At 40.2% G+C, this 12,435-nt stretch overlaps 1 protein-coding gene across 9 annotated transcripts in view; it reads right to left on the bottom strand.

Moving 5' to 3' along the window:
* Nucleotides 1–12,435, bottom strand: part of PAPPA2 (pappalysin 2) — a 527,743-nt gene that overhangs the window by 53,748 nt on the left and 461,560 nt on the right. For all 9 annotated transcript variants that reach the window (XM_045048405.1, XM_045048402.1, XM_045048410.1 and 6 more), the window contains 2 exons: nucleotides 2,872–3,040; nucleotides 1,312–1,447 (listed from right to left, as the gene is read on the bottom strand). In XM_045048405.1, the coding sequence (XP_044904340.1) occupies nucleotides 1,312–1,447; nucleotides 2,872–3,040 (305 nt within the window). The remainder of the gene's footprint in view (nucleotides 1–1,311; nucleotides 1,448–2,871; nucleotides 3,041–12,435) is intronic.

The following is a 12,435-nucleotide window of genomic DNA, read 5'->3' as shown; positions in this document are numbered from 1 at the left end:
CTTTTAGCACATTTAATATCATTCCTGCTTATATGATCTCTGGAAGGCTGATAATTACAGCAGCCATCACCTAAGAAGTGTACTAGCTGGGGGGAAAATGGCCCATAAATGATGAAGGCAGATTTATGTCTGTTGCCCCACTGAACATTATGCTGGCAGCCAAGAAACCTATGTGTTTAAAAGAGAAAGCAACAGGAAATTAGAAGCAGAGATTTTGGTCATGTGTTAGCCTTCTGAAGGAAAATCTTGCTCTACTCCCTTGTATGTGGGTCCAAGTGTCTTAGAAAATTCTATTCAAAGACGGCTTGCTCCCAGGGTTCCGTTTCCTCATCTATAGATATGCTCATCTCCAAGTTTCTTTGCAGCTCTTGCTATCTGTATTTCTATGTTTTTTACAAACCTATGAAATAACTCAAAATGCTACATGACTCTTAAGAGCTCTATATATGTGAGCACCTGACATTTTAATGCAGAAAGTAGAGAGTGGGGAGATAATTTGCTCACAAAATACCATTCAAGAGGCCCAGTCTGAGCACCCCACTACTCTGTGCCTGGCCATGAGATATCTTGGTGCAAAGAGCAGCTTGAAGATGATAAAGAACCGTCTCAGAAACTAATGAGCTTTCTCATTCACTCAAATTATACCCATTGGCGTGACACAGAATGACATAAAATTACTCCTTACTTATGCAGTTCAGAACTCAGGGTTAACCTTACAAGGTTTGCCACAAACAGCATCTCTTTTCTATGATGCTTATGGCCAGCCAGGGCAAAGTTGAATCAACTTCTCTATAGATCAGCTCCGACCACAGAGTTGCAATTACTTGATTCAGAGGTTGCCCAGAGGCTCCGGAGCCTGGTCCCCTGTAGAGAAAGAATGGCCGAAGGGCAATGCAAGCCTGCAATCTCCAAGCGGCCCTTTCAGGAGGGAATGCCCCGCTCCAGATACAAGGGCAGAAATGACAGAGAAGGGACTCAGGACACATGTGGTATGTGGCTACACATTCCCGCCTGTCCTCTTGGACTACAACTCAACTCCTGCCACAAATCAATCCACTCTCCGCCTGCAGCTAAGTGGGTGACATGACCAGACACTCTGCAAATGGCTCAGCAGCACCAATGCCAACGGCACACACATGTGCAAGAGTAAAACGGATGCGTTTGCCATAAATTTCATTTTTACTGAAGCAGCGAAGAGTCAACTTGCACCTCCAACCACTCCTCAGGGAGGACAGTGGATGTGACTCCAAATCCAGCGAGGCCTCATAAAAGGATGCCTTGGGAGAACTCAGCATCTCGTCCCAAACTTACCAATCCCGTATCCCTGTTCACACTTGTACTCCACAAAATTCAGCTCCGACGGGGGTGGCGGGCACTCCCCTTGCAGGTTCTCACACAACTTGAACTCCTCAGTCCACAGTCCCTCCTTAGTGCAGAGGATAGGAACCTAGAATATCAGAAGTAAACATTTCCATTCTTATTTTGTTAATTTCATTTAGAACAAAGGGGAAAAAGAGGTCTGATTAAATGGTAGTGTTCTCCAATTTTTAGGACCTGGACTAAAAGACACGATTGAAATAATAAACCATATTGTTACTGACCACAAAATAAAAATAAAAAATGAGAAAAGTTAAGACAATTTTTTTTTGGCGTGTTGACGTGAAGAAATCATGAACAATCTTGTCATTAATGAAATTTATTAACAATGTGTTTTCCTTCGGATAGAAGGATTCAGACAGTTGTCAACTGTAGCCCACATATTCGTAGCTATTTTTGGACTTTTTTCCACAGATGGCGTTGTTTTGCATCGATTCATCCATACTATCACACCAATGCTGCTTGTAGCAAATGTCAGATTTTTTTCAAGAGGAGTGTGATCCAGTGAAGCCAATTCATAATCTTTATGAAGGTGTTTTTGCCTTTCTGCTTGAATGGGCACATCACGGTTGCTTTTGGTCTCACCAAAGTTTTATTCCCTCTCTCCATAGGTGTGCTGGTTTGAGTAACTCTTGGCTCTACAGCCCCAATGATCACAAAGCATACTATATGCAGATCACAGAGAAAATAGCAGCAAATCGCAAAACCCAAGGAAGCAAGGTTTTAGAATTGTAGATAACTCTTCCTTCATCCAGGGCCAACTCCTTGAGGCCTTAAACAATCCGTGCAAACGGATGTGTTTGATTTCTCTGGGGTCTCATTTCATGGCATATTCTTTCCACATCTGTCCAGCAGTGCTTACCTTGGAGTGCTGGACACTGAGATAGACATGGGCCAGGAGAGCAGTCAAGGTCATTGATCTCTGCCTAGGAAGTCTGCCTAACTTCCTGCCTCATGTATGTGTGTGGTACTTGAAAAGATTCAAACCTGACATTGATTTTAATCATGTAACCACGATAAGACTGTGGTTTTCATTTGAGACCTCTTGCGCCAAAATCCTAGGGAGAATGGTAGTCAAACGGTGCTTTTTGCCTCGCCTTTGCTGAGGAATTTGTGTTTCTGTTCAGGACTCCGTTCTGTTGAAAAACATGATACCAGCTTTCATAGCCAGGTTAGGTCAGTGGCCATACATGGGAGGAAATCACACTGACTGCCAAATCAAAATCCCAGCATTTCTGGAATTTACCCAGGGACCCAACCCATCCGGTTTTTCCTTTTATCCAAGAGGAAGTTCTAAACTCAGGAGAAACTATTCCAACAACATGGTCTCTTCTGAATTCTCCATCAAATAATAGCAACACCACTGGGTAGAACTTCAACTTAGGAAGGCCCTGCCTGTTGGGATTCATTTAGATCATCTCTGGTGAACATTCTTGGATGGGTCATGAGTATGAGAGCATGGCCTGCTCCAAAACCAAGTTCAAGTCATCTTACCCTTCCGCTTTCCTGGTTACAGCTGAGCACACACCGGCTGTTGAGTTCAAAGCCATTGGTACATTCATACATGCCTTCAAAGACAGGGGAAGGGGGCTCACACACCACTGGAACGCAGCTGCCTTGCTCCCAGATGCCACCCTCCAGGCACTGTATCTTCAGGAAATTGCTGATGAGACATGAAACAAAATAGCCCGTTAGACTTCCGCAAGGAGGTCATGGGAGAAGACTGAATTCTCCATAAGTCTAAGGAGTAGCAAATAGGCGGGAGCAGTTCGTTCTTGTTAGCTATGGGTCCTACCTCTCCAGTCTAATTTCCAAGTCATGGAAGGACAAATAGTAGTATACACTTAGTATCAGTGATAGCAGTAGCTCCTGTATAGTATAGACATACCTTGGAGACACTGCAGGTTTGGCCCCAGACTATCACAAGAAAGCAGATATTGCAATAAAGTGAGTCAAATGAATTTTTTGGTCTCCAGTGCATTTAAACCTATGTTTACACTCTACTGTGGTCCATGAAGTGTGCACCAGCATTATGTATGAAAAAACAATGAAACTTAACCATATCCAAATTTTGATTTAAAGTGAGCTATGCGTGGGGTGCCTGGGGGGCTCAGTCAGCTAAGCATCTCACTTTGGCTCAGGGCCGTGATCTCACAGTTCCTGAGTTCAAGCCCCGCATTGGGCTCTCTGCTGACAGCTCAGAGCCTGGAGCCTGCTTTGGATTCTGTGTGTGTGTCTCTCTCTGCCCCTCTCCCACTTGTGCTCTCTCTCTCTCTCTCTTACAAAAACAAACATTAAAAATTTTTTTAAATAAAAAAATAAAAATAAAGTGAGATACATGTGATTCTTCCTTTTACCCAAACACTTAGAGAACGTCGTGGGGTTATTAACTGGCCTAATTCTAGTTTTATTGTGTCTCTGTATTCAGAGGCTCACAGAGAGGGAGAGGGACAGGGGAATGGCCAGACAGTGAAGTAGTCAGAACACCCATGATATTTATTGGTTAAGTTTGCTGCCTTATATAGGTGTGGGTCATGGTGCCCCAAAATGATTATAATAATAACATCAAAGATTGCTGATTACAGATCACCATAACAAATACAATACTAATGAAAAAAGTCTAAGATAGTGTGAGAATTACCAAGATATGACACAGAGACAAGAGGTGAGTAAATGCTGTCGGAAAAATGATGCCTATAGACCTGCTCAGTGTTGCCATGAGGCTTCTATTTGTAAAAAACTGCAATGTCTTCAGAGCACAATAAAGCGAAAACACCATACAACTAGGTATGCTTGCAATATATGATATATTACTCTCAAGAGAGCTTGATAAATACCATTTCAGGGTCTAACCTGTTTACAGTTGGGTTCTATGTAAGACTTTCATCTTGAGAAGTCTCACTTCTAAGTGCACTGGGAGACGCCAGGTAAGATGACGGGAAGAAAAAGTTATGCCAAACTCAGTGGACTACCCAGAAGTGACTTGGGATCATCAGTGTTAATACGGTAACACAACTGATAATGCTACCACTGTTTCTTAGTTCTCTGGAGAGGGGAGAAGATGCAGCATACAGATTTTCTTTTAAAACAGAGTTTCTTTTAAAACTCTTATCCTGAACTTCTGAAGGGCAAGAATCTCACTAGAGATTACCATGGCCATTTTGTTTGTTTGCAAGTCCATGACTTCCTTGGAAAGAATTCGCAGCTTTTGTCAGATTCTCAGAGGGGGCACGACTCAGCACTGGGCCCGAAACAACTGCTCTTCCTTCTCGCGCATGAACATGGCCTCCGACCAGAGAGACTGCTTTGGGGTAGACAGCAGTCAATAGAACTGGGTCTCGATACGGTGAATTCCATTCCATTCCCCTTCTGACTCACTGCCAATTTGAGGGTGTTTTCCATGTTGCTGTTTTAATGCATCCACTTCTGATTCAGAATGACTCTGGATGGCTCAGTCAGTTAAGCGTCTGACTTCGGCTCAGGTCATGATCTCGTGGTTCGTGAGTTTAAGCCCTGAGTCGGGCTCTGTGCTGACAGCTCAGAGCCTGGAGCCTGCTTCAGATTCTGTGTCTCCCTCTCTCTCTCTCTGCCCCACCCCTGCTTGTGCTCTGTGTCTCTCTGTCTTTCAAAAATGAATAAACATTTTTAAAAAATTTAAAAAAAAAGAACGATTCTGGCTACATGCTTGTGATTCTAAGATAGAAATAATCCATTGGCCATTGACTCAACCATATGGTAACCCTAAATGATTATTTTACAGTGTCGTGACCCTCTTGTTAAATTCAAATACACCAACAACTTTTAATTACTGTCATACTATTATACAATGCCTCCTGTGGGCTTCCCAGGTATTCTAATATTACACTAGTAAAATATTTATCACATTGTTTTATAAATGTACACATGTCTCTCTTTTCCAGTAAATTGGAAACTTCCTGAGCGCAAGGATTGTATCTTGTCCTTGTTTTTAATTCCTAAGAATAATTCCTAAATAGTATCTAGCTACATTAGGCATTAGTTAAGTATTTTCCAAGTTGAGTAATTTAACCCCAATTCACAGTGTATTAGGCATACTGCAGAGCACACTACACACGGTAACACTGAATGATCAGAATACTCGTTGTGAAATAGTATTAGTATTCCTATTTCATAAAGAAACAGACTCAGAAATGTTAAGTACTTAGCCCTACAGCACAGAATGCATTTGATTTCAAATAATTTAAATGAATTTTAATAGTTTAAACATTTAAACAATATCCTCCTAGAAAGAAGTGAAGGAGTATTCCTTAGTCTGTTTTTTTAATGTTTATTTATTTTGAGAGAGAGGGAGAGAAAGACAGCAAGTGGGGGAAGGGCAGAGAGTGAGGGAGAGAGAGAATCCCAAGCAGGCTCCGTGCTTTCAGCACAGAGCCCAATGCGCGGTTTGAACCAATGAACTGTGAGATCATGACCTGAGTGGGTATCAGGAATTGGATGCTTAACCAACTGAGTCACCCAGGTGCCCCTGTTTGTTTTTGAGGTAGAATTGTTATATAATTTGTTAGTTTCAGATATACAACATAATAATTTGATATTTGTATATTTGTATACATTACAAAATGATCACCACAGTAAGTCTAGTTACAATCTATTACCATGCAATTGACATCATACATTTCATTTACTCCCAACTCCCTTCCCCTCTGATAACCATCCATCTGTTCTCTGTATCCATGAGTTTTGTTTCATTTGTTCATTTGTTTTGGGTTTTTTGATTCCACAAATAAGAGAAATATATGGTATTTGTCTTTCTCTAACTTATTTCACTTAGCATAATACCCACAAGATCTATCCATGTTGTCACAAATGGCAAGATTTCCTTCTTTTTTAAAAAAAAAGTTTATTTACTTATTTTTGAGGGCGGGGGGAACATGCATGGAGAAGAGGCAGAGAGAGAGGGAGAGAGAGAATCCCAAACAGGCTCCACACTGTCAGTGCAGAGCCCAACTCAGGGCTTGATCCCATGAACAATGAGATCATGACCTGAGCCAAAATCAGGAGTTGGACACTTAACTGACTGAGTCACCCAAGATTTCCTTCTTTTTAATGACTGAGTAGTATCCCATTGTGTATATACACTACATTTTCTTTATCTATTCATCCATTGATTGACACTTGGTTGTTTCCATATCTTGGCTATTGTAAATAATGCTGCAATGAACATAGGGAGGCATGTATCGTTTCAAATTTGTGCGTTTTTTTTTTTTTTTGATAAGTACCCAGACATGAAATAGCTGGATCACTTTGTAGTTTTATTCTTGATTTTTTGAGGTTCCTCCATACTATTTTCCATAGTGGCTACACTAATTTACATTCACACCAACAATGTACGAGGGTTCCCTTTTCTCCACATCCTCTTCAACACTTGCTATTTCTTGTCTTTTTGATAATAGCCATTCTAACAAATTTGAAAGGATATCTTCCTGTGGTTTTGACTTGTATTTCCCTGATTAATGATTTTGAACATCTTTTCATGTGCCTGTTGGCCATCTGTATGTCTTCTTTGGAAACATGTCGATTTTTAATGGGGTTGGTCGTGGGGTTTTTTGCTATTGAGTTGTTTGAGTTCTTTACAAATTTGGGGTATTAAACCCTTATTGATTATATGATTTGCAAACATTTTCTCCCATTCAGTAGGTTGCCTTTTCTTTAGATTGTTGGTTTCCTTTGCTATGAAGAAGTTTTTAGTTTGGTGTAGTCCCACTTGTTTATTTTTGCTGTTGTTGCCTTTGATTTTGGACTCAAATCCAAAAATTCAATGCTGAGACCAATGCTGAGGAGCTTATCTCCTATGTTTTCTTCTAGGAGTTTTATGGTTTCAAGTCTCACATTTAAGTCCTTGATCCATTTGGGGGCAATTTTTGTGTAGAGTGTGAGACAGTCGTCTGGTTTCATTGTTTTGCATGTGGCTGACCAGTTTTTCCCAACAGCATTCATTAAAGAGACTTCCCTTTTCCCACAGAATATTCTTGGCTCCTTCGTTGTAAATTAATTGACCATATTTGTGTGGGTTTATCGTTGGGCTCTCTATTCTGTTCCACTGATTGATATGTCTGTTTTTATAACAACACTATATTGTTTTGATTACCACAGTTTTGCAGGATAGTTTGAAATCAGGGAGCTTGATACCTCCAGCTTTGTTCTTTCTCAAGATTGCTTTGACTATTCAGGGTCTTCTGTGGCCCCATACAAATTTTAGGACTACTTGTTCTAGTTCTGTGAAAAACACTATTGGCATTTTAATAGAGATTGCAGTGAATTTGTAGATCGCTTTGAATACTATGGATATTTTAACAATATTAATTCTTCTAATCCAAAAGTATGGAATATCTTTCCATTTACTTTTGTCTTCTTCAATTTCTTTCATCAATGTCTTTGAGTTCTTAGTACACATGTCTTTTTACCTCCTTGGCTATATTTATTCCTAGGTATTTTTTTTTCAATGCATTGGTAGATCGGGTTGTTTTCTTAATTTCTGTGGTAATTTGTTATTAGTGCCTAGAAACAATTTTACTGAATTCATTTATTAGCTCTTCACTGAACTAAGAAATGCAACTTCACTGAGTTCATTTATTAGTTCTGAAATTTTGTGTGTGTGTGTGTGTATGGAATCTTTAGGGTTTCCTCTATATAGTATCATATCATCTACAGACAGTTACAGTTTTAGTTTATTTCTCATTTGGATGTCTTTTATTTCTTTTCTTGCCTAATTGCTATGGTTAGGAGTTCCAAAACTACATTGATAAAAGTGGCAAGAGTGGGAATCCTTGCCTTGTTCCTAATCTTAGAGAAAAGCTTTTGGCTTTTCACCGTTTATTATGATGTTAAATAGTTACTAAGATTCATACTTTTATTCCCAGGAATATTAGAGTAAAAATCTGATTTTATGACTGGAATTCTGAAGCATCATGGTTTATGTGAACATATATCTACTATCTGCTAATAATAAATACTATTTATGAGTTATATTTCAGGTATTTGGCAAGACACACACATATACATATATGTACATATGTATATACATGTATATACATGTATATACGTGTATATATGTATATATATATATATATATATATATATATATATATATATATATAATTTCATTGAATCTTCCAAATGGCAGTTAAGGTAAATAGACTATTATCCACATTTCAGAGAAGGAAACTGGGCCTGAGAGAGATTTAAAGCAAGCTCAAAGATCTACAGTAAAAGGTATATTAGGACCTGGACCTAGGTGAGCTTCTGCCAAAGCCTGTGGCTGGTCCTTCCACTGTGTCAGGTTTAAATGCTTCTTTTATGCTCTATAGCCCACTTTGAATATTAACAGAATCTCTATCTTAGTGAATATCCCAGATGCCCTTTATCCTGATACCACATGTATGAGTATGGCAAAAAAAAGAAGATTCATTTTAAATTTCTGTATGGAGTAATAAATTACAGATCGAATATTACACAAATCTTAGTATACAGCTCAAGGAATTTCTACATGTGAATATACCTGAATAATCACTCAGATCAAGAGAAAGAGTATTTCCAGCTCCTCAGAAATCCCCTGGTGTTCCTTACAGTTAAACCTTCCCACACCCCTGCAACCCACACTATTCTGACTTTTTCATCAGCACAGATTAGTTTTGCCTGTTCTGCAACTTTATATAAATGAAATCATATACCATGTACTAGTTCGTATATGGCTTCTTTCCCTTAAAAAACGATGCCACTTAAAAATGTTTTCCCAAATGTAATTTCAATGAAAGGTTTGTAGTTGTTTTGATTATAACTAAACTCCTTTTTGTCCCTCTTATAGAAGGGAAGAGTCTACCCTTCTTTCACACTACAGAGTTTATATCCTCCCAGGGACTCTCTTCTTTCTACCACCTCCCGCAGATGAGATCCTTCCTCTACCTCTGCTGAACTGACATCCTCCAGCTGGAGAGAGCAGGCAATACCACCGACACCAGGGGAGAGGCAAGGCTGTAAAACCTTGCATGTCAGCATGGCTATAAAGGAAAACCGTTGCTTGGCCAAGATGATAATATTTTGACTTCATGTGGTATTTTTCTCTGAATTGGTTGGAAGTCTTCAACATGGAAATAGTCCTCCCTTTTCCTGCCCAGAGTGGAGAGCCATTCAAGAATGCCAATTTCATATACTTCCTTGCCAGTTTAATAACCTCAGGGATGAAGGTAGATAGATCAAACTTGCATGGGGAAGAGTGCCTTGGGCACTGTCGGTGGTACCTGAACAATGTGACAGGCCCTGCACTCCAAACTACCAGTAATATCACTAAAATTTAGAGAGGGAGAATGCTGGAAGGTAGTTCTCACTGGTATCCCTGGACTCCATCAGAGGTACTACAGGCAGGAGTGAAAGGAGGTTGGGAGAGATACCTGATTTCCTAGGAAATAGCATTTCATTTATACAGGGGTCCCTATGCCCCCTTAACCTCATGGATTCTCCTTCCTTGTTTCTTCTCCCTTGTATGGGGATGGCCTATTATGGTCATTTTCCCACACACCTCTCACAGCTTCTGCCTGGCACTCTATCAGATGACATACTTCAGGTTCTACACTCAGACTTCTCACAACACATTTGATTGGTCAATTCCTCAAGGCCCAATAGCAAGCACTGTCTCACTAGCTCCATGTCAATGCTGACAATCCCTGTTTGTGGCACTAACCTTGGATCCCATAGTAAGGAGCCTGGCACTTGAGTGCCATGGGCTGGTTCTGGCCAGAAGGGACTGTGATTGTGGCAAAGATTCAGTGTCCCGACTCCTTCCAGTTCCAAGAAATCTGTTTCCACATAGGGCCCTTGAAGGGGACTACAGCCTATAGCAATGACAAGACTTTGATCTCCAGGGGTGCCACAGATCCCTCTGCTAAGTTTAGTGTTGAGAAATGACCTCTGAGCCTTTTAAAATCATTAATGAAAAAAAATTGGTTATTCACAGTGGTTCAACTCGTTCACATAAAGTGTTATGAATCAAGAGTCAAGAGGTACTTTGAAATCATGTAGTGAACAGGTTTGTGTTTCAAAGAATGATGGCATTAGATACTAGATCAATGCACACAGGCAGACCCTCACCAGGACAGGGTTTCCAAGACTTCTTTGATAGTCCAGTCCAAATGTCCTTCAGATGAAACATTCTACTCACTGACTATCTGCTATATTTTTTTCATTCCAGTGGAGTAAAAGAGGCTAAACTATCACATTAGGAACCATGAGGAGACTTGCCCAATGCCACATTGCAAGCAATTCACTGGCAAAAGAGAACAGAATCTGGAGTTTTCAAATCATAATATAACGCCGATCCTCAGACCAGTGGTTTCCAAATGACATTTGTAGGCCAATCATGGAGACATTTTAAAGACCTAGATTGACAGGCTTACTAAATCAAGTACCCTGGGACTGGCCTGGCACTCTGTATTTTTTTTAATGGGCCAGCAGTCTTCCTATGTAGCCAGGTTGGCAAACTACTAAAATCGATGTTAATTTCCAATAGCAAAAATTAACCTTGCCTGTAGAAATCAGAGAGCAAAATCACCTACCTAACAACCCTGGTGAAAAAGGCTGGACGCTTAGCAAAGACCAAACAGAAACAGCTACAGCCAGACAACTTACTCTGGAAATGGTATCATGAGGAGTTGGGGGTAGGGGGCAGGTTTGTATTTATTTTCCTTCTAAGTACTCCAGACAAATCACCACAATTTCCAAGTTAGAAGATGCTTTTTCCAATTTCCAGAACTTGTGGTATCCACCTAGTGCTGAAAATCCAGCTGTGCTCTTTCTGCTGCTTACTCCACTGCCAGAAATAAAGATCTTGTAATCAAAACTTGGCTGAAAGTTTGACTGATGTTGCTGGAGGCACACATGAGTCTACCCTACCCCATCCTTCTATCACCACTGCAGGGTTTTCAAAAGTAATATTTACTTTTGAAAGGATGCTTGTTGAGTCCGAGAGAATTATCATGTCTTTACCCATCAAGGGCATCCGGTGTCTCCAGTGGGTAGTCCCTCATGAATAATAACAATAACAGAAAACCAATAAAATATTGTGCACTGAAGTGTTAGGGATTGTGCAGAATATATATCTGTATCATTCGATCCTCAAACCCACCCGGTGTGATAAGGACGATTGTTATGTGAGTTCTTCATTCCTTTATCTTCCCGCATTCTTTTCCTCAATGACACCCCCTGGGTGTCATCATCTATCTATCATCATCTATCCTGTTGCTCAAATTTGAAACTTAAAACACATCCTTGATTCTACTCTGTCTCTCAATATTACCTTTTCTCCAAGCCCCCATCTGATCTTATTCAATCCATCAGCAAGTCCTCTCAGATTCTCCTCCCAAATATCAGTGGAATCTGTCCCCATACCTCTTGCATCTCCACTGTTATGAGCGCTAGCCCAAGTTTCCACCCCTCACTTCCTTACTGGACACCCCACTTCTCTCCTCTGGATTCCTTTCTATCCACTTGGCAGACACCGGTCGGCGAGATATTTTATAAAATAAATAAGTACATTACATCATGTCATTTTCTTGCTTAGAACATTTCAGTTGCCTCCTCTTGCATGGAAAAAAAAAATCCAAACTTTCTCAATTCTTACTCACAAGGCCCTGCATGATCTGGCCCCACTCTCTCTGACCTCATCCTACCCCATTCACCTTCTTTAATGTACTTTGTCCACATTGGACTTAGAATCCCAAGCACAACCAAGTTCTTTCCTACCAAAGGAAATTCTCCCTGCTTGTGTTTTTCCTTTTGCTTTTCTGAGTGGCTCTTTTTCGTATCTAAAAATAATTTTTGCCACCCCAGAGCAGCCTTATTTTACACCTTTATTATTTTCCGTTTTTAAACAAAGCACCTATCTTTCAAAGATGACGTGCTCTGTAATTTTTTTTTTTTTTGGTTTTATGAATTTGTTTCCTGTCACCCCCACTGGAATGTAAGCTTGGTAAGAGTAAGACCTGATTTACTATCATATCTTCAGTGGCCGGCACAATGTCTGGTACA

The sequence above is a fragment of the Felis catus genome, chromosome F1 (genome assembly GCF_018350175.1).
Source record: "Felis catus isolate Fca126 chromosome F1, F.catus_Fca126_mat1.0, whole genome shotgun sequence".
NCBI classification, from domain to species: Eukaryota; Metazoa; Chordata; class Mammalia; order Carnivora; family Felidae; genus Felis; species Felis catus.
This window is presented reverse-complemented; position numbering and strand designations above follow the sequence as displayed.